General features: G+C 48.9%; 1 protein-coding gene across 1 annotated transcript in view; it reads right to left on the bottom strand.

Annotated features, from left to right (window-relative positions):
• Positions 1–21,053, bottom strand: part of SYVN1 (synoviolin 1) — a gene marked incomplete at its 5' end in the record, with an annotated part of 59,275 nt that overhangs the window by 10,953 nt on the left and 27,269 nt on the right. Inside the window, 5 exon segments of the mRNA XM_078781284.1 lie at positions 1,930–2,049; positions 6,855–6,867; positions 6,870–7,018; positions 7,555–7,707; positions 7,710–7,726. Of these exon segments, the coding sequence (XP_078637410.1) occupies positions 1,930–2,049; positions 6,855–6,867; positions 6,870–7,018; positions 7,555–7,707; positions 7,710–7,726 (452 nt within the window).

The raw sequence follows: 21,053 nt of genomic DNA, 5'->3' as shown, positions 1-21,053 counted from the left end.
TGTCTTTTAATTATATTCAATTTCACCTCTAATATAACAACCTTTCGTTGTTTCTTGAGACGAGTTGGGATTGGCCAGGCTCTTGGAACTCATTACAAAGGGTTTGGGCTGTTTCGAAAGGAATGTAAACCTCTCTATCAGAGCGTCTTCCACCCTGTCAGCACGGAGGAAATACAGTGCACAGTGTACATGTGCAGTAGAGTGAAAATGTTTTTTTAAAAGTGCATCTTGGGTGGTTGTTGTTTCAAGCAGGCGGTTTGAATGTTTCTCCTTGCGATGGCATTGCGATAAAGCGAAACACGTCTGCGATAATCGAGTATTTGGACAGAAAAACTAAACCGATTTAAATCAAAACTGCGATAAGCAAGGTGCTTATATATATATATATATATATATATATAATGGTATCTGTAATCTGGTTCTCCAACCTAATGAGCGGACAGCATGACGTCATCGCCATGCATGTCCGCATTGCCTGCAAAGCTCCAGAGGAACCATCTAGCAGTGCGTCATTACGGATTATAAATTCAGATACTGTCACAAGTGCAGTACATGCAATGCAGACATGCATGGCGATGACGTCATGCTGTCCGCTCATTAGGTTGGAGAACCAGATTACCCTGGGAACTATGCGACCTCCGAGTCGTAGGCGTGCCCGGTCTTTCCTCGAGCGGCCAAAGTTGCTTGCTTCTTTTTTTTGGACGATGCGATATACGCAGAAACGACGACGTACAGGCAGGCATTTGCAAATCCATGCACATATGCACATGCACACGTCGATCGGTTCGTCGACGCCAGATGCCGGCGAGGTGCCCAACGAAGCACCCCGGCTCGAGGCATGACACGGTCGTTTGTTTCACATGGGCCATGGGGCCTGACCTCGTCGCGGACATTGAACACTCTGCACGGTGACGTGACGTCTGCCACGGACGGTCGTCCGAGCCGGCATCGTCGTCATGTTTCGCCGTTGCCACGTTACGTTGGTTGTTTTACACAGGAAAGGAATAATCACAAAAATACCAGCGAAAGGCAAAGCAAGCACGCGACCGCAGCACAGGGCAAAATGCATATGGCGTCGCCTTTGTTTTGAATGAGAACCAGCAGCTATGCATACTGTACGTAAATTTTTTTAATTTTTAATGTGCTTTTTATTGTATTTTAAATTGTTTTTTAGCTTCTTTTATTGTTAATTTATGTACTATTTTATTTATTTTAAATATATTTTTCAGGAAAAATTAATTTTTTTCACGTCCTCCTATTATGATGTAGGAGTGACGTAAAGTCGCACATAATGACGTTCGCTGAACTGAAATTTACTCTAGAAGAGTGGCGTAAAGTCGGATTGGATGCAAGTCGAAATGGCGTAAAACGGGGTATTGCTGCATATATATGAATGATCGTTTTAAGGTTATTTTACCCCACTAGAGCGGGGGTTAGCCTTGTGGGCCCCATGACCTCATGGTTCCCTTTTTGAGACAATGTTTTTATGGCCGGATGCCCTTCTTGACGCCAACCCTTACTCGCCTCTTACGATGCGTAGGGATACGGTGTACCTATTCTAAATCGGGGTACACACCGGGATCATTCATCACACCAAGCTCGTACTCAATTTGCCGACCTCAGAAGGATGACAGGCTGAGTCAACCCCCCTGGCGTTAATTCAGCGATCGAACGGGATTCAAACTCAGGGTCCTAGGATCCCAAGCCGGCACCCTAACAGCTAAGCCAACACCAGGCTATGTATTTGAATATATATTCCCCTCATTCTCCACCAGTCTGTCTGTCTATCTGTCTGTCTGTGTCTGTCCAGAGCAGAGCTTCAAAATCAAATAGCCACCATTTTGCAATATATAGGTTTCAGCCTTCAAAATAATGTATACGATGAAAAAATAAAGAGCATGCAACAAAAAACATGAGCCAATCACTGACCGAGCATTTGTGGAGGAACCAGTCCTGGCATGAGGAAAGGTGGTGGTGGATGTGGTGGGAAACCAGGGAATTCTGGGAATCTAGATGAAAAGGTTCTGGTACTCCCTGCTTCTGTTGTTCCTAGAAAAAAGAAGGGGTTTATTTCACTGTGTTTTACATACAAATTTAATCGTTTACCTCATGAAGAAAAAGTAAACCAAATATTTACTAATTTATAAAACATTTCACATAATACTGACTCATCGTGACAGAGGCAGTAAAATCAAGAAACAAACAAATAGATGGAATAACAAGCAAACACAATGAAAACGACAACGCATCTGGAAATGCAAAGACAGCCCGTGTCCGTTTGGATTTAGACGTCTTCTTGGTCTTCCGTATGCTAAACATGGCGAAAACAGTAAAAATATAAATAAAGATTGAAGATTTTATGCAGCCTTGACCTTTGAGCTTTTGATCTAAAAGAAATAATTAGCTTCTAGCTTTTGATTGGTGAACCAATTCTGTGACCCAATATTCAAATTCTTAAAATTTCGGGTCAGACGAAAATTGACCGTTTATGAAAACTTGACCGTTAACCTTTTGATCTAAAAAAATAAAACATTTGGCTTTTAGCTTTTGATTGGTGAACTAACTCAGTGTCCCAATATTCAAATTCTTAAAATTTCAGGTCAATCGGATGAAAATTGACGATTTTGTGGTGCTGACCATTGACCTTGTGACCAAATTATGAATTTGCCTTCCCCATATTCTCATAATAAAGCTTTGTTGAAAATTTCACAAAACTCAAATGGTAAATTGAAATTTCAGGTCAATTGGATGAAAATTGATGATTTTAGGTCACGCTGACCACCAATAGGCCGGATCTGCATCCGGACCTTAACCAAGATCTAATCGGATTGTTCTTGTCGCCTAACAAACTCATCCACATAAATTTGTTATATTCCGTCCATAACTTTTTGAAATATCGTACTATATCTAGTTTTCGGCCCGATCACTCAATGAAGAAGAATCGCTTAAAAAATAAAAAATTCTTGTATCCAGATTCGGATCCAGATATTCACCAAAATCAAATAAATTCTTCCTTGTTACACACCCAACCTGTCCACCAAGTTTTGGCTGAATCCATCCATAACTTTTTGAGATATCATGCTATATATTGTTTTTCGCCCCATCTCTAAATGGTGAAAAATAAAATTCTAGTATCTGGATCCAGATCTTCACCAAAATCGAATCATTTCGTCCTTGTCACATACCCTTTCGTCGTCTTCAGTTGTCTTACCCTTCCTCCCATCCATGGTACACGGAATCTTGTGGTGAGGCAGTTGCCCTGAAACAACTTGCCTTTGCGTCTTGGAAGGCAAATCCAGCTGAAGGCAATCTCAGTTCCTTCCACCAAGCTCGAAACAAGTGTGTTTCTACCCTCAGGAGTGCCAGGAAGCACTATCTCTCCATACTCAAGATTGAACTCTCAAACCTGTCTCCTTCCTCCAAATCCTGGTGGCGTCTGGTCAAATCCGTTTCTGGTGTTTGTTCCCCCTCCATCCCCTCCCTTACCTCAAATGGCTACACAGTTGACACCGCACGTGACAAAGCCGAATGCCTCAACTCTGTTTGCCTCCTTGTGTCCCAAACCCATCTCTCTCTGTACCCACCTTACCCAGTCGAACCCAGCTGCTCCTGGACTCTGTGTCCTTCTCTCCTGACAAGGTGGAGAAGTTTCTGTCAAACCTCGACTCTGATTCTGCAACTGGACCAGACGGCATCAGCCCACAGGTCCTAAAATCCTGCTCTGCCGCTCTTTCACACCCTGTCTCTATTCTCTTCACGCTCTCTTTTGCTCAAGATCATCTGCCAGCATCTTGGAAATCAGCAAACATTACCACTTTACACAAAAAAGGTGCAAAAACAGATCCTTGCAACTACAGACCAACCAGCCTGCTCCCAATTATCAGCAAAGTCATGGAATCCATCATTGCTTCAGATATCAAATCCTTCCTCTTCTCCAATGGCTTGATCTCTGATCATCAATTTGGATTCAGACCAGGTCATTCTACTCTGGACATGTTGCTTCTGCTGTCTCAACAATGGATGGAGGTCCTCAATGCCAAACAGGAAATCAAAGCTGTCTCACTTGACATATCACGTGCCTTCGATACGGTCTGGCACCCAGCTCTGCTCACCAAACTCACCTCCTATGGTATTCAGGGAAATCTCTACTCATGGCTTGCGGATTTCCTCTCTGGTCGTAGGCAACGTGTGGCCCTGAATGGATTTCTCTCATCTTCCCTTCCTGTTCTGGCTGGAGTTCCCCAAGGTAGTGTTCTGGGCGCTGTGCTATTTCTGGTCTTCATCAATGACCTCTCCGACTCTCTGGAAAATCCTCTCTATCTCTTTGCTGATGACTCCACTATCTGCCGCTCCATTCCTCATCCCTCAGATCGGCAGTCTGCAGCCTCCTCACTCTCTGCAGACCTGAACAAAATCACAGACTGGTCAAACAAGTGGAACATGTCTTTCAATCCTGACAAATCTCACACTCTTACAATGTCTCTCCGAAAGGACCGACTGGACAACCCTCCCATCTACTTTCTCAACAATCCTCTCCAAGAAGTTCTGTCGCTCAAGATTTTGGGTCTCACTATCTGCCATGATCTTTCTTGGGAAAACCACATTTCCAAGCTGGCCTCCAAAGCCAGTCGCCGACTGGGCATCCTCCGTCGTGCGAAGTCCTTCCCTGGCACACCTGAGCTCCTCACCACATACAAGGCTTTCATCCGCAGCTCAATGGAATACTGTTCCCCCCTCTGGGCTGGTGCTCCTGCCTCACACCTTCCTCGGCTTCACGCTGTTGAGGCCAAAGCTTTCAGAATCATTGGAATCTCCTGCGATGTAGTCAACTCCGAGGGCCTTTCACTCACTCACTGCAGGCAGGTTGGTGGTCTTTCTGTCTTCTACCGACTCCTCTCCGGCCTTGCTCCCCCAGCTCTCTGTGCTCTGACACCCCAATATTCCTTCAGGTCGCACAAGATCTGCCTGCAACCCTCTTATGGTTAAACTGCCAAAGTCTAGGCTCTCTGCTCACCTTTACTCTTTCATTCCCCTTTTCTCCCGCCTCTGGAACAAACTCCCCCACTCCCTTCACTCCCACTCCTCCCTCCAGGTCTTTAAAACAGCTGTTCACCACCATCTCTTATCTTCCCCCATCGAAAACCTTGATCTTTTCTACCCCCGGTAATTCACCCCAGAGTCCTTGCAGTGTTCATATGTTTTATTCCTCTCCCACCTCCCCCCAAGTCCTCCCGATGTCCCTGCTCTCAAATGTTGTGTTTGTGTCCTTCCCCCTCTCTCCCCATCTTGTCTGCCGCTCCCCTTGTTTTTTGTGTTTTGTGTGTCGGTTTGTCTTTTTGTGTGATTAATGTTAGCTCTTTCACGAGCCTTGATCTTGTATACAAAAAAAACCAAAAAAAAAACCCAACCTGGCCACCAAATTGTCAGAATCCGTCCGTAACTTTTTTGAGATATCCAGCTCACAGAGACAAACACAGAGACAGGGGTGAAACATAACTCCGTCTGCCTTCGGTGGCAATAAGTTATGCATTCACATATGATAAGATAGCACATCCCCTTCACTCGTGCTACCAAGGTAAACTCCATGGCCAAAAGTATGCGGGCACCCCTTCTAATTAGTGGATATCGCTGTTTCAGCCACACCCATTGCTGACAGGTAGATATAATCAAGCACACAGCCATGCAATCTCCATAGACAAACATTGGCAGTAGAATGGGCCGCACTGAAAAGCTCAGTGACTTTCAACGTGGCACTGTCATAGGATGCCACCTTTCCAACATGTCAACTCGTGAAAATTTCTGCCCTGATAGAGCTGCCCCGGTCACCTGTAAGTGCTGTTATTGTAAAGTGGAAACGTCGAAGAGCAACAACAGCGCAGCCACAAAGTGGTAGGCCACACAAGCTCACAGAACGGGACCACCGAGTGCTGAAGCACCTAGCACGTAAAAATCGTCTGTCCTTGGTTGCAACACCCACGACAGAGTTCCAAACTGCCTCTGAAAACAACGTCAGCGCAACAACTATTCATTGGGAGCTTCATGAAATGGGTTTCCATGGCCAAGCAGCCGCACACAAGCCTAAGATCACCATGCTCAATGAGCGTCGGCTGGAGTGGTGTAAAGGTCTCCACCATTGGACTCTTGAGCAGTGGAAAGGCGTTATCTGGAGTGATGAATCACGCTTCACCATCTGACTGTCCGACGGATGAATCTGGTTTTGGCGGACGCCAGGAGAACGCTACCTGCCCAAATGCATAGTGCCATCTGTAAAGTTTGGTGGAGGAGGAATAATGGTATGGGGCTGTTTTCATGGTTTGGGCTATGCGCCTGAGTTCCAGTGAAGGGAAATCTTAACGCAACAGCATACAATGACATTCTAGACGATTGTGTGCTTCCAACTTTGTGGCAACAGTTTGGGGAAGGCCCTTTCCTGTTTCAGCATGACAATGCCCCCGTTGCACAAAGCGAAGTCCATACAGAAATGGTTTGTCGCGATCAGGGTGGAAGAACTTGACTGGCCTGCACAGAGCCCCGACCTCAACCCCATCGAACACTTTTGGGATGAATTGGAACGCCGACTGTGAGCCAGGCCTAATCGCCCAACATCAGTGCCCGACCTCACTATTGATCTTGTGGCTAAATGGAAGCAAATCCCTGCAGCAACATTCCAACATCTAATGGAAAGCCTTCCCAGAAGAGTGGAGGCTTTTATAGCAGCAAAGGGGGGGGACCAACTCCATATTAATGCCCATTATTTTGGAATGAGATGTTCGACAAGCACATATGGGTGCGATGTTCGGGTGTCCACATACTTTTGGCTATGTCGTGTACGAAGGGAGTCTGTGATAACTTACCTGCTTGGGGAGTTGGTGCAGTTCCTGTTCAGGAGTCCCAAAAGAATTCACTTGAGCATTTGTGGCACCAGCTGCTGGCGGTACGGGCATATGACCAGCTTGAGGGACCCAGGGTGGCCAAAGAGGAAAGAGTCCAGGGAATGGTGGAACCATACCCTGTGGAACTGTTGAGCAGATAAAAATAATAATAATAAAAAACGTTTATTGCTAACTTTATAAAAATACGAGTTCCCTTACAAGGAACCTCAACGCAGGAGTCATTAGGCCAGTGTCATCAAGCCTGCACAATGGTTGCCAACATATGGTTGTTTGACCATTTTGAACATCAAGCAAGGAAGCAGCACATACCATTTTATAGTCTTTCGTATGTTAGGTTTGAAAAGCTGACCTCCCAGGCTCAGAGCAAACACGAACCATTACTGCACCAAATTTTCCTGTTGATCATTCATTACTAAAGCAGCATATTTGCATTACATTTAAATTGATGTTACACACTAAACTGATTACTTTCTTTGTTCACCTATTTTTCTCGATGCCCAAATTTCAACAATACCTCACAACCATGGGTGTACGCATCAACAATTTCTAGCACTGCTACATCTGGGATTCAAAATAAATAAAGTGCAATTTCACCCATGTGTCTTGATGGTAGTATAAACTTTAAACCACCTCTCCCCATTCAGCAGAAACCATTCCTTACGATTTGGCTGTGGAGGTGCTGGCTGAGCTGCCGCTTGAGGAGGGGGATGAGGTGGAGGAGGGGCAGGAGGTCGAGCTGCATCTGCAGGAGGTTGGGCAGGTCCTTGGGTACGGAGAATATCCATTCGGCATGTAGGGCAAGTCTGTTGGCGCTGAACCAGGACCGCAGACAGCTGATAGCAGAGACAGGGAGTGGGATAATGTGGATGAGAAGGAGTGAGATTAGTAGGATGTACATTGGCATAGTCCACCAATACAAAAAGAACCATCCACCTTGTTCGAGGTCTACTTTGTTGACGAGGTCCAGTAGTTTTTTATTTTACTTCCAATGACAAACATTCATTAAAGGAGTATCATGTAAGCCATACCAATCCATAGATGCAAGTGAAGGGCTAATGGTGCCTGCTTCAAGAGAATTTGTTGTGGTTTCAAGTGGCCTTCATCAGATGAGGATCTGACTCGACATGTCAAATTGTAATTAATGCTGAGCCTGAAATTCACAATGCCGAGCGGATTTTGCTATAAAAGCACGGGAGAAAGAAGGGAAGAGGAAGAAGCGGCAAAAGCGCATACCTGTAGAGGGAATAAACTCAAACGGGAATCCGGGTTTAAAAGGAAATGGAAAATAATACAAGGATTTATTTACAAGGATAGCGGGACAGGAAAATACGCGATGATAAATAAAATGTCCTAATCGGGACTTCCCCACTCACACTTCGGATACAGCACAGGGGAAACGAATGAATAAAAATAAAACGTTGTGTAATGTTCTGTGGGGTGCGGCCTTATCTGTCAGTCGTCAAGGAATCGTCGGCTCCAAGCACGTAAGCCCGCCGCTGCTTTGATGTCGGCGGGAAAACAGGCCTCGATGCGTGCCTGTTCGCGCGCCGTCAGGCCTCACCGAGCGCCTCGCTACAAGCCCCTCACCAGTCGCACCCGAGTTCCCGTCCGCTCGCAGCACCGAAAGCACTGAGCACCACGACGAACCAACAGCACCAAAGGTCCAACGCAGGGCTAGCGATCTTCACACGAAGCCGATCCAGCGCGGAGAGAGTCCGAATAATGCCAGGAACACACAGAAGGGAACTGGCCGAGACAAGATGCCAAGAGAGCCAAGAGACAAAATGTCGTACAGCGCGTCCTCTTGTCCCCTTGCGTGTCAAGTCTTGCTCGCCCCCAATCAGAGCCTCGTCTTTCGACCTCTCGAATGTTCCCAATGCGCTGGTGCTTTCTCATTAGCCAAGTGCTTCCCGCCACGATGTCACGCCACCCTCGTGGCCAACCACCAGTCCTTCCCTTCCTTCCAATCACGGGGCAGTTCTCTGTCCCTCCTATGGACCAATCAACAGTCCTCCTGGGCATGGCTCCCAGCCTGCCACAAGGCTGGTTGCTAGGCCAGCTGGTGGTGTGGCTGGCTGTGGCCCCATCGGCGGTGCCCCGGCCTGGCTTCCTGCCTGTTTTCCAAAGTCTTGTGGTAAGGGAGGGGAATTATTTAATGTTGCACTAAGGACCTATCTAAGTGTTTATATGAGTGCGTTGCCATAAGGGACACAGGTTTGACGACAGAGGGGACAACGAACAAAGGAATCTTATCCATAATCCCTGCATGATTTAGCATGCCCTGCACCCTCGTAGCAGGGACATCAATACAGCTTATACCAACAAACCGGACTAAACATAGAACTTATTACAGGTAGATTCCCTATCACGACAGTCGGATACCTACCAATACAGATCTATCTGGCTCTAGATATTGCTCTACCCAAATTCATAACAATATATATATATATATATATATATATATATATATATATATATATATATATATATATATATATATATATATATACATATATACATACACACACAGACTTGGCATTTAATATGGAATATATTTTTTTTTCTTGACTTGGGTTTACTTTCTTAACTCAGTATATCAATCTGGTGAGTTTCTTTTACACTTTGGTGATGTCTTTGTTGAAAGAAACATGTCACTGATTGTCTGTCGCAGCTAGAAGTCAACAACAGGATTATATCATAGGTGGCGTGGCAAAATGTACGGACGGTGCATTTGATGATTGGCTTCACAGTCGGGTATACAAGGGTTGTTGCGTTCTGTATTAGTGGAAAACAACTGCTGCACGTCTCCAAAAGTTATTGCTGCTTCCTCTGGAGATGGTCCGTCAACTCGACAATGCTGTTTCTCATGGAATGGTGGCTTTACAAAATTACGGCATGAAACAGCGTGCTATTGCTCGGCAGTATGGCATCACTCAAGGTCAGGTGTCAAAGATCCTGAAACGAAATGCTCAGAGGGGTGTCCCTACTCCAATACCGAGGCTAGAACGTCCCTGCAGAACTACAAGGAGGGATGATCACCAGCTGCACCGGTTAGTCCGCAATGGCCGTACCAAGTCAGCTAATCGGCTTCGGGCTGAGTGGCAGCAACTGACAAATGTGCCTGTATCCAGAAGGCTAGTCAATTAACGACTGGTTCAAGCAGGCTATCGTGCCAGGCGTCCCCTGAGAAAGCCACGCGTGACCAGACAACACCGCCAGCGCCGATTGCAGTGCGCCAGAGAGCACCGTCAATGGCAGCCAGGACACTGGAATCACGTGATCTTCAGTGACGAGTCTAGATTTCTGGTCTATCGTCAAGATGGCCGCGTCCGAGTGCGCAGACAAGTGCATGAAGCCTCCAACAAAGATTGTATAGTGCCAAGAGTCCAAGCTGGAGGAGGTGGGGTGACCGTTTGGGCTGCTTTTCATGCAGGGGGCAAAACTGACCTGGTTGTTCTGAATGGAAACCTGAACCAGTTCAAGTACAGGGCCATTCTGGAAGAAACATTGCTTCCATTTGCGCATGCAGCCTTTCGAGGAAACTTTGTCTTCCAAGATGACAATGCACGGCCTCATCGTGCTCGCATGATCCAACACTTTCTTGCTGACCGTGGTGTAGAGCATATGGAGTGGCCTGACATGTCCCCGGATATGAATCCGATAGAGAACTTGTGGGCAGAATTAACGCGTCAAATCGACCACTTGGACCAGCAGCCGACCTCTGTGCGTAAATTGCAGCAGGCTATTGTCACTGCATGGCAAGCGATTCCTGTCCAAACCTTGGCAAATCTCGTGAACAGCATGCTTCAACGTGTACGTGCTCTCCTGAATGCTCGTGGGGGTTACACGAAGTACTGAACTGTAATTTTACTGTCCGTAATCCCAGTCGTAATTTAACTTTTGTTTTTGTTAAAAAAAATTTGGCTAATGTGCAAAATAAAGAGATATTTCTGGAAAACGTACAGAAGTTGAACACAGTACTGTCCATGAATTGAGTTCGATATCAGTTTCCATCACTTTCAAGGATCAATTGATTTGTTTCGAAATGTCAAATGTGGTTTTTGTTTCTTTTAAAGGTCACATTAACAAAATCTAGAATAATTTCAACATAATTCCAATGAACTTTTGGTTCCAGGACAACTTGAAAAGTAAGTTCACCCCCACAAAAAAATATTCCATATTAAATGCCCAGTCTGTACATATATATATATACTACCAGTCAAAAGTTTTAGAACACCTCAATTTTTCCAGTTTTTATTGAAATTTACGCAGTTTAATGTCTCAATGTACTCTGAAATTAAGCATAGAACAAATAAACAATTGGAGATGAAAAATAAATCATAGAATCATTTTGTTTAACAAAATTTATTTTAAATTTTTGACTCAGCAAAGTAGCCACCTTTTGCAGATATAACGGCCAAACACACTCGTGGCTTTCTTTCGACAATGGAAATCAAATATTGTTCGGGAAGTTCTTCCCAACACTGTTGCAGAAGTTCCCAGAAATGTGTTGCACTTGTGGGTTGCTTTGCTTTCACCCTTCTGTCCAGTTCATCCCGAACCAGCTCGATGGGGTTTAAGTCTGGAGACTGCGCTGGCCATTCCATGATTTGAAGCCTACCGTCTTGTTCTTTTCCTCGAAGGTAGTTTTGACATAGCCTGGAGGTGTGTTTAGGGTCATTATCTTGCTGTAGAATGAACCCCTGACCAACTAGGTGTGTACCAGAGGGTATTGCATGGCGCTGCAAAATGCTGTGGTAGCCCTTTTGGTTTAGGGTGCCAGTCACTCTGTTCAAGTCGCCGACTCTGGATCCAGCAAAAGAGCCCCAGACCATCACGCTTCCTCCTCCATGTTTGACAGTTGGTGTCACACACTGAGGAACCATCCTTTCGCCTACTCGACGGCGTACAAAAACCCTGCGTGAAGAACCAAAGATTTCAAATTTTGATTCATCGGTCCATAATACCTTCTTCCAGTCTTCAGTAGTCCACTGACGGTGCTTCATGGCCCAGGCAAGCCTCTTTTTCTTATTTTGCCATCTTAGCAATGGCTTTCTTACTGCCACTCGACCTGTCAAACCTGCAGCTTGAAGTCTTTTCTTCACAGTTGAAACTGAGACTTGCTTACTTTGACCAGTGTGGGGAAGGGGGGAGGGGAAGGGGGGGAGGGGGAAGGGGGAAGGGGGGAGGGGAAGGGGGGGAGGGGAGAGGGAAGAGGGGGGGGGGATGGGGAGGGTGAGGGATGGGAGGGTGAGGGGGGGGGGTGGGAGGGGGAGGGGGAGGGGTGGGAGGGGGGAGGGGGAGGGGTGGGAGGGGGGAGGGGAGAGGGGAATGGGGGAGGGGGAGGGGGAGGGGGAGAGGGAGGGGGGAGGGGGATGGGGGGACCAGGCAGAAGTACCCAGCATTGCCGGGCGGGGGAGGGGAGGGGAAGGGGGAGGGGAACGGGGGGGGGGGAGGGGAGAAGAGGGGGGGAGGGGAGAAGGGTGGGGGAGGGGAGGGGGGAAAGGGAGGGGGAGAAGGGGAGGAGGTAGGGTGGAGGGGGTAGGGTGGAGGGGGAAGGGAGGGGGAGGGGGAAAGGGAGGGGGAGGGGGGAGGGGGAAAGGGAGGGGGAGGGGGAAAAAGGGAAGGGGAGGGGGGAGGGGGAAAAGGGAGGGGGAGGGTGGAGGGGGAAAAGGGAGGGGGAGGGGGAAAAGGGAGGGGGAGGGGGAAAAGGGAGGGGGAGGGGGAAAATGGAGGGGGAGGGGAGGGGGGAGGGGGAGGGGAGAAGGGGAGGGGTAGGGTGGAGGGGGTAGGGGGAAAGGAGGGGGGGACAGAGGGGGGAGGGGGAAGGGGGAGGGAAGGGGATGGCCAGTCAACAATGATGTTGCAGTTCTCATGGTCGGAGAGCAGCACAACAATCGGACATAGTCCTGCATATTCGCAACAGCACGAAGCGGATTTGGAGACTCACCGATCCTGTGACGCCCTCCAGTACCGGCGTTGCCGGGTGGGGGAAGGGAGACCCGTACATTCCCAACCCGTACATTCGCCCTCTCGACTCAAGCTCACTCGGACAAAAACCTCGCACAAATTACACCGTGAAGGCCCAATGGTCATGTCTATGCCACAAATCACGGGCGCACTGAATTGAAAATATATAGAACGCTCATACTCCGTGAAAAGTGAAGCCGCCGTGTCGCCATCTTGGTCAGCACGACTCGACCAACTAGCTTCGCGGATCTCGTTTTGTGCGGCAATAAACTGCTCCAATCGGTTACGGAAGGGTTGTGGAAAGACGTTTCACAGCTGTTTCAAAAACATTTAATTCATATCGCACAAAATCGATACAAAACACGATCGCATAAAAGGTGAAAAAACGTGTGACGTGTGACGGGATGGAACATCACGTGATCGCTCTGAGCGAATCAGTCTGGCGGCAGGAATGGAACATCACGTGATCGCTCTGAGCGAATCAGCGAGCTGCTCTGGAACCGGCTGAGATTAGCGGGTACTTCGCTGAAATGCGCTGAGGTAAATATGAATAAAAAATATGGATCTCGTCAAATATGGTCTCGGCCATGTTCGTCCCAGGCTCAATGGCTATGTCTATGCCAAATATCAAGTACGTGAGCCTCTCCGTTTAGGAGTCTATCGGTAACATTACACACACACACACACACACACACACACACACACACACACACACACACACACACACACACACACACACACACACACACACACACACACACACACACACACACACACACACACACACACACAAACTGTGTTTTATAGATATAGATTATGTGTTTCAGGTAAGGCTGTGTTTCCAATAGTTTGACTGTACGTTGCATTAATCAAATAAGATAGGTCCCTTTCGTTCCCTTCAAAAGCAGTACGAATGGTTTTCTATCCCGCAAGACGGCATTGCCCATGTGCTCCATCTCGGAGAAGAAGGGGGGAGGAGCTGCCAAATCACGGGCGTGGCACGTCGTCATCATCGGAGGTGGAGTCAGCCAGCACTAACCACCAACCAGCACCGCGGTGAGCGAACCGGTAGGCGTGCCCTCGCAGCCCGCTTTTGATACGGTGACGAGCAATAAAAGCGACTGCGAGGGACTGCTTACGCAGAGGAGTGAGGGAGCACGAGAGTCGGTGAGAAGGAGAGTCGGTGGAGGTCCAGTTAAGTGAGAGAGTTGAGTGAGTGGGACGAACAAGGTACGAGCGCCGGTGAGAAGGCAGGAGAGACGAGCTGCGCGGAGCTGCTTCAGAAAGCCCCTGCCGTGTGAAACCGAATACGTGGAGTCACCGGCTGCTCGCTTCCAGCCCGGAGCGTGGAGCTGGAGCGGACCTCTTTGCTGCGCTTTCCCGCCCGAACCTTACAGCCCTGCTGTTCTGCATGGACCCTTCTCCTTCGTCCAGCCATTCCTGCCTGCAATTTCCCTTTGTCGTGTAAGTCCGTGGTCTGTCCTTTGTGTTGTCTGGGGTTCCCTAATTAAGACTGTTTAAGGCTGCCCTGTGTATTTTCTTCTTCTTCGTCCTGTATATTACTTTGGTTTCTCTTTCTTTGGTTTGTGTAAATAATTAATAAATACCTGTTCCTCCTTATTCTTTGGTTTCATTCTCATCCGATCGCTTTTGTCCCTTCTTTTGATTGAATACCTGTGGCACGATTTGGCCAACGCTTCATAATCGGGTTTAGTCCATTGCTAACGGCTCGGATTCCGGATTGCTAAACCGCTCGGCAAACTCCATCTTGTCCGGGATTCGAGCGGGGCCATCCACCTGCTTTGTGGAGGGATTGGCGGAGGTGTCCGGGAATCCCTTGACCAATCACCTTGGCCAATCCCACCCCACAAAGGAGCGGGACAGTTCCAGGAACGGAGACGGCCAGCTTAACAAGACAAGGGGATTAACCCCCCCTTGCTAAGGGGAGTGCCGTACTCCGGTTCCGTAACAATTGGTAGTCAGGAGTTGTGATCTGGAACCTGGGACTAAATTTATTTAGACCAAATTTTGGACACAAATTGTGCTATTGGCCGTAACAATTGGTGTCGGGGAGTGGGATTTGAGGCCCGAACCAAATTTTTAAAACAACTAAAAATTTGGTCAAAATTTGGAGCGGCCAAAATTTTTGTTTAATATCCCAAATTAAAGTCGTGCCATGGATGATCAAGGTGATCGGGTGCCGGTAGGGGAGAATAAAGGGTTAGAGGCAACCCAGGACCCCAGGGAGGAATTGAGAGAGAGGAAGGAGAGCGATGAGGATGCGGTAGAGGGGCTGCAGGAGCACAAGATGGCGGCGCCGCGCATGAGGTTGGAGGAGCACACGATGGCGCCTCGCACGTGGCCGCGGTAGCCGCTCCCGCGGCGCAAGTGGGAGGGATAGACATGCAAGCCCTCATCGCGCAGCTGCAGGCTGTCGTGCAAATGGGGATGGGAGAACAATTGGAACGAATGGAAAACAGAATGGGGGAGCGATTGGAAAACCAAATTGGGGGCCAAGAAGTCAAATTGGGGGGTTTAGACAACCAAATTGGGTGGCTAGAAGGCAAATTCGGGTGCCAATTGGAGAACGTGGGTAGTCAAATAGGGGAACTAAAAGACGAGTTAACGGGGTTGGAAAATAGGATGGCCACCCAGGAAAACCAAATGGAAAGGGTGAAGAATGGGTTAGAGGGGTTAGAAAACAATATGGAAGGCAAATTGAGGGAAATAGGGGAGCAATCCGCCCGGGAAATTAAACAGATGGGGAATCAGATAGAGGAGGTAAAAATTGGGTTAGCAACCAAATTGCACGCCCACAAGGGGGATTTGGAACAGATGAGGGCGGCATCTACGAAGGAAATAGGAGAAATTGGGGAGGATATAAGGCGCGGAGTGAGCGAAGAGGTCGCGGGGGTACGTGAGGAGGTAAAGCGGGGTGAGGAGCGCATGGAGAAAGAGGTGAGGAACAGCACGGCGAGGTTACAGGGGGGCATAGAAGACCTGACGCGGGGAGTAGAGCAGCTGACAGTGGGACAAAAGGAGTTAGGGGAGCAGGTGGAAAAGAACCCGGCGGTAATGGGAGGTTGAAAGCGACGCAGAAAGAAATAAAGAAGGAATTAATAGCGACGAAGAAGGAATGTCAGACGGTACATGAGGGACTGACGAGGAGGTTAGAAGAGGTGGTAGAGGCAATGGAGACGAAGGAACGGGAAGTCAGGACGCACATAGAAACGACCAAGGTGGCCTTAGAGGGAGAAATTGAAGGGGCGCACCGGGAAATAAAGGAGGTGAAACAAAAATTAGAGGAAGTGGAAGAGGGGGTAAGTGAAATTAAGAAGAGACGGAGGGAGACTAAGAAGGAGATAAAGGAGGAGGTGATGGAATTGGTGCAAGGTCTGTGCTCACAGCATGATGATGTGCTTACTGACCAAATAAAGAGTTTGCAGGTGGCGGAGGAGGAGCGAAGGAGAAGAGGTGCCGATGTGAGTGGCGATATGCTCGGAAATGTATATGGTGCGAGGGGAGATTCAGTGAGCTTGGGTGTCGGTCTAGACGCGGGTGTTCGTGAAAGGCCGCTGGTGAGGTGTGCGACTGGTGCGGAGTGTGTGGAAAGAGGATGTGTGCAAGGATGTCTGACTATGGGGAGTGCGAGAGGTATTGGTGAGCCAGGGTGTGCGGTGGTGATTGGGGGTGTGCAAGAATGCACCCCCATGAGTGGTACGGAGGATGTACCGGGAGAGGGTGTGCAAGAAGGTGCGTGAGAAAGGTGCGGAACGGAGGTGTGTGTGAGGAAAAAGTGTGCGCCATGGAGTGAGTGCGCTGCCAAGAGTGAGAGTGAATGCACGGAGAGTGAGTTGGTGGTGGCGCGGGTGCGGGAGGACACATTGAAGCGCGTGATTGGGTGTGCAAAAGAGTGCACACCCATGGTTGTCACAGAGGATGTGACCGAGGAGTGGGCACGAGGAGGTGTGGTGAAGTGTGCGAACGACGAGTGTGTGCCAAGGTGTGCGGTGGTCAGCTGTGTAACGAAGTCTGTGAGCGGAATGAGTGTACCTGGGTGGTGTGTGAGAGGAAGGGCAATAACAAAGTACGTGGGATGTACGAGCAGAATTGGAGCGCCGGGCTTGGTGAGTGTGAAAGGGGTCGCGTATGCGTGTGAGCATGCGAGTAAGGCATCGATGTTAAACGGAGCAGCGGTTAGACCGACGTTTAGCCGACGCGAACCCTCGGTCCGTGCCGGGCTTTGGGTACTGCGGGAACCGCCGAGGGTCGTAATCACGGCGGTTTCAAAAGAACCGCCATGCACGATCCGGGCCGGGCCTCGCCCTGCACAGTCGCGTCCGCGCTCTGCTAAGCGGAGCGGGCAGCCGGGAAGGTAGGAAGGGTCGGGACGGCACCCCCTTGTGGTTGCGTCATTCCAGCCGGGCGAGATTGGGCCATCGGGCGGAAGATCGAAAGGCTCCGCGCCAAGGTGGACCTTGGAATCTCGGCCCGAGTAAACCTCCTCCCCTGAACCGAATGCCGGACGGACCCAACCGCAGGAGACGAACCACCAGCATTCATTGCTCGGCTTTGCGAAGCCGCGCTTTGAGAATGCAATTTCACGCACCGAGGCTCGAAGTTTAGTAGACGATGGTAGGGATAGGGAATATGATTGGCAAATTGGATTGGCAAAATTTGATGGGTAAATTGATTGGCAGATGGGATTGGCAAAATTGGATGGGCGAATTTGGTTGAAATTTGAAGCCTTTGAGTGGCGAATGGTATATGGGTAAAGGGATGGTAACTCTGCCATCCCTCCCATCAGCCCGGGCACATGAGCATTAGTTATGGGGTTTGGCAGTGTAAGCTCGCCGAGGGCGGGTTAGGATAAATGTATAGGGACCTAGAGATGACAATAGGTAACTTTAGATTTAAGTAGTGACATTGTACAAGTAGTGGGGACGTATAATAGATTAGTGGATGATAAGGACGTGGTATGTGCAATAATGTAAGGGATGACTGGGGATGCACTAAGTTAGAAGGGCACCAGGTAGTTTAGATGATGCAGTTGTGTTTGTGGTGAGAGTGATGAAATGAGGAATTGGTATGAAAGTGCATGGTAGTGCTGGTTATGAAATGAGGAATTGCTCGTGAGAGATGTGTGTGTGTGTGTGTAGAGAGCGTATTGAGCAGAGTATTGTGAAAGGGTGTGATGGTGCATTGTATGGAGTGAATGGTCCCGGAGGAAGGAGGGTGCAGGGAGCACCAGGTGTGATGGAACAGGTGTGCAAGTGAACAGGCGTGGAGAATGGTTGGATGAAATGAATGGTCTGGGATACATGGAGTATGGAATGGATGGTGTGGAGTGAGTAGTGTGGAATATGTGGAGTGGAGTGGTTGGTGCGAAAGGAGTGGATGGGGAAGATGGACCCCCTTCACGAATACCCGGGGAGGGTAGTTTAAAAGTAGGTAGAGGGTATATGTAAATTGTGGTTGGATATTGACATCTGTGGTGCGTGTGGAAGAATGGTGTTTGGATGGGTGCATTAGTGACGTGGAAATGGCTGGGCGTGTGTCCTGTTAGTGTGTATGGTTAAATGGGCACTCCGCCACTGTGAGGATGTCTGCCAGGTGAGGCCGCAGGTGGGCTCTGGGAGCCGGTAGAGTTGTGAATGGGGCCCGAGGATCCGGAGGACGGACCCGGGTAGCCCAGTGCCAGAGAGAGCACCGAGTGGGGAGAACGCCAGAGGGCCTTCCCCAGGTAGATAGGTTAGGGTAAGGAGCAGGTAAGCTCGGAGGCAACTGCAGTGGCGGAGGTGTGCAGGTGAGTAGACCTGCTAGGGGAGCCACACGACTCAGCCCCGAAATTGTGCAAAGGCACAGGGAGTTGAAGCGGGGGAGTGAGACCCCAAATTGACGAGCACCACAGTGTTTGGTCAATGGGAGTTCGGTTTTTAAAACCGCATAGAGTAAAGTGGCCAATGGTTTGGCAGGGGTAGACCCCGGGTAGTGTAAAGAACGTTAAAGTCATTTAGAGGATAGTTAGGATTGAAATCTCCTCGCACCATCTACATCCACTCACCTGAGGTGATGACAGTGCTCCACACCACACCATGGTTTGGTATTTTTGTTGCAAATGTTTTGGAGGGTAAGACGCATCATGACGTGGGTGTGACATTGTGTTGTTGTTCCATCTCTCCCTCCTTAAGAGGGATTGATGATGAATTGGGTGATGGCAAATTTGGATTAGAGGGATTGGGGACGATTTAGGGGAGATATGGGGAGATATGGGGAAGACGAGACAGGAGATATGGATTTGTAAATTTTGTAAATACGGGGTAAGGGGCAAGGGTAGAGTAGGTGACAGGTGGGGTGACGTACGATAGGGATGGGCTTTCTCCGCTCGCTCCCCATGCGCACCTCACTCTGCATTGCCTTGTTTTAATGTGTACCCTTGCGCCCTGACCCATCGCTGACTCTGCTTTGTCTTCTTCCCCACCCATGGACCGTGCTCTCTGGGCACTGAGGGGAAAGCGTGCGGGAGTCGCAGTTGTGTGCCCGCATTTCCGCCGCCAGCTACCTGGACCGATGCACCACTTTATGGACCGCACGACTTGCGGCCTAGCACCACCTTATGGACCACACGTTTGTGGCCAAGCACCACACCCTTATGGACCCCACGTGCTGGGGCCTGGCCCCTCTGCTGGGACCGGCCATGATGGCCAGGGAAGAGTTGGCTTGCGGACCACGGTGAGGTGGCCCCTTTTGCCCTACAGGTGGACCACCCATAGTTGGCCCCTGTGGGCCATAAATAAAAATGGACATGTTTTGTGCGTTTTATTATTATTGTCAAATAGGCAGCAAGCCACAAGAGTCAACAGCAAGAAAAAGAACAACATCAGGAACATCGGCCAGCAGAAGGAGCAGCAAGAAGAACCGGGAAACAGTTGTGTTGTTTTTATTGAAATGTATGACTGTGCACTGGATGGTGCTTGATGGTGCTTGTCATTGGTGCTTTGGTGCTTTTTTGGTGCTTGCATGCTCGGGGATGCATTGCAATATCAATTCTGCATCCCCGGGCATGTGAGGGTGGTGTATCGGTGCAGTGCAGTGCATGCTTTTCCTCCCTCCCACAGGATTCATTTTGCTTCCCAAAATGACAGGTCCTGGGTTTGCAATGTAAATACAAATTAGTGGTTTGTAAATAATGCTCCCCACCGGCTTTATGTGTAGCTTGAAAATAATTCCGCAATTCGGTTATCCTGTGGGTGTGAATCTGTTAGGTAGGATGCAACATAGCAGGGGGACATACTTAATTGTGTTTTAAAACTGTCGCACTCAAGGGTGAGATTAATCGTAGAGGGTAAGTACATCTGAGTGTCACATTAAGTTAAAGTTTTTTCGGCCCGGGACGTGCCTGGAGGAATGAGGGTGCTGTGTTGGGGTTTTGAGAACCCTACACTTGTAAATTGTTGAAAATATACCCTTTGTAAATAATTCTCTTTGTAAATACCTCCATTTCATTGTTAAGATCAAAGGTCGTCCCCTAATTAGTCCATGAACAACACGTAGCGAACCATAGGCCCTCTTCATAGTTATTTCATTATTATGTGTTTCAGGTAAGGCTCTGTTTCCAATAGTTTGACTCTACGTTGCATTAATCAAATAAGATAGGTCCCTTTCTTTTCCTTCAAAAGCAGTACGAATGGTTTTCTATCCCGCAAGACGCCATTGCCCATGTGCTCCATCTCGGAGAAGAAGGGGGGAGGAGCCGCCAAATCACAGGTGTGGCACGTCCTCATCATCGGAGGTGGAGTCAGCCAGCCCTAACCACCAACCAGCAGCGCGGTGAGCGAACCGGTAGGCGTGCCCTCGCAGCCCGCGGCTTGATACGGCGACGAGCAATAAATGCGACTGCGAGGGACTGCTTACGCAGAGGAGTGAGGGAGCACGAGAGTCAGTGAGAAGGAGAGTCGGTGGAGGGCCAGTTGAGTGAGAGAGTTGAGTGAGTGGGACGAACTAGGTACGAGAGCCGGTGAGAAGGCAGGAGAGACGAGCTGCGCGGAGCTGCTTCAGAAAGCCCCTGCCGTGTGAAACCGAATACGTGGAGTCGCCGGCTGCTCGCTTCCAGCCCGGAGCATGGAGCTGGAGCGGACCTCTTTGCTGCGCTTTCCCGCCCGAACCTTCCAGCCCTGCTGTTCTGCACGG

Source organism: Myxine glutinosa, chromosome 1 (assembly GCF_964187855.1).
Source record: "Myxine glutinosa chromosome 1, kmMyxGlut1.1, whole genome shotgun sequence".
Taxonomy (NCBI): Eukaryota; Metazoa; Chordata; class Myxini; order Myxiniformes; family Myxinidae; genus Myxine; species Myxine glutinosa.
The sequence above is the reverse complement of the archived record's forward strand: the minus strand, read 5'-3'. Positions and strand labels throughout refer to the sequence as shown.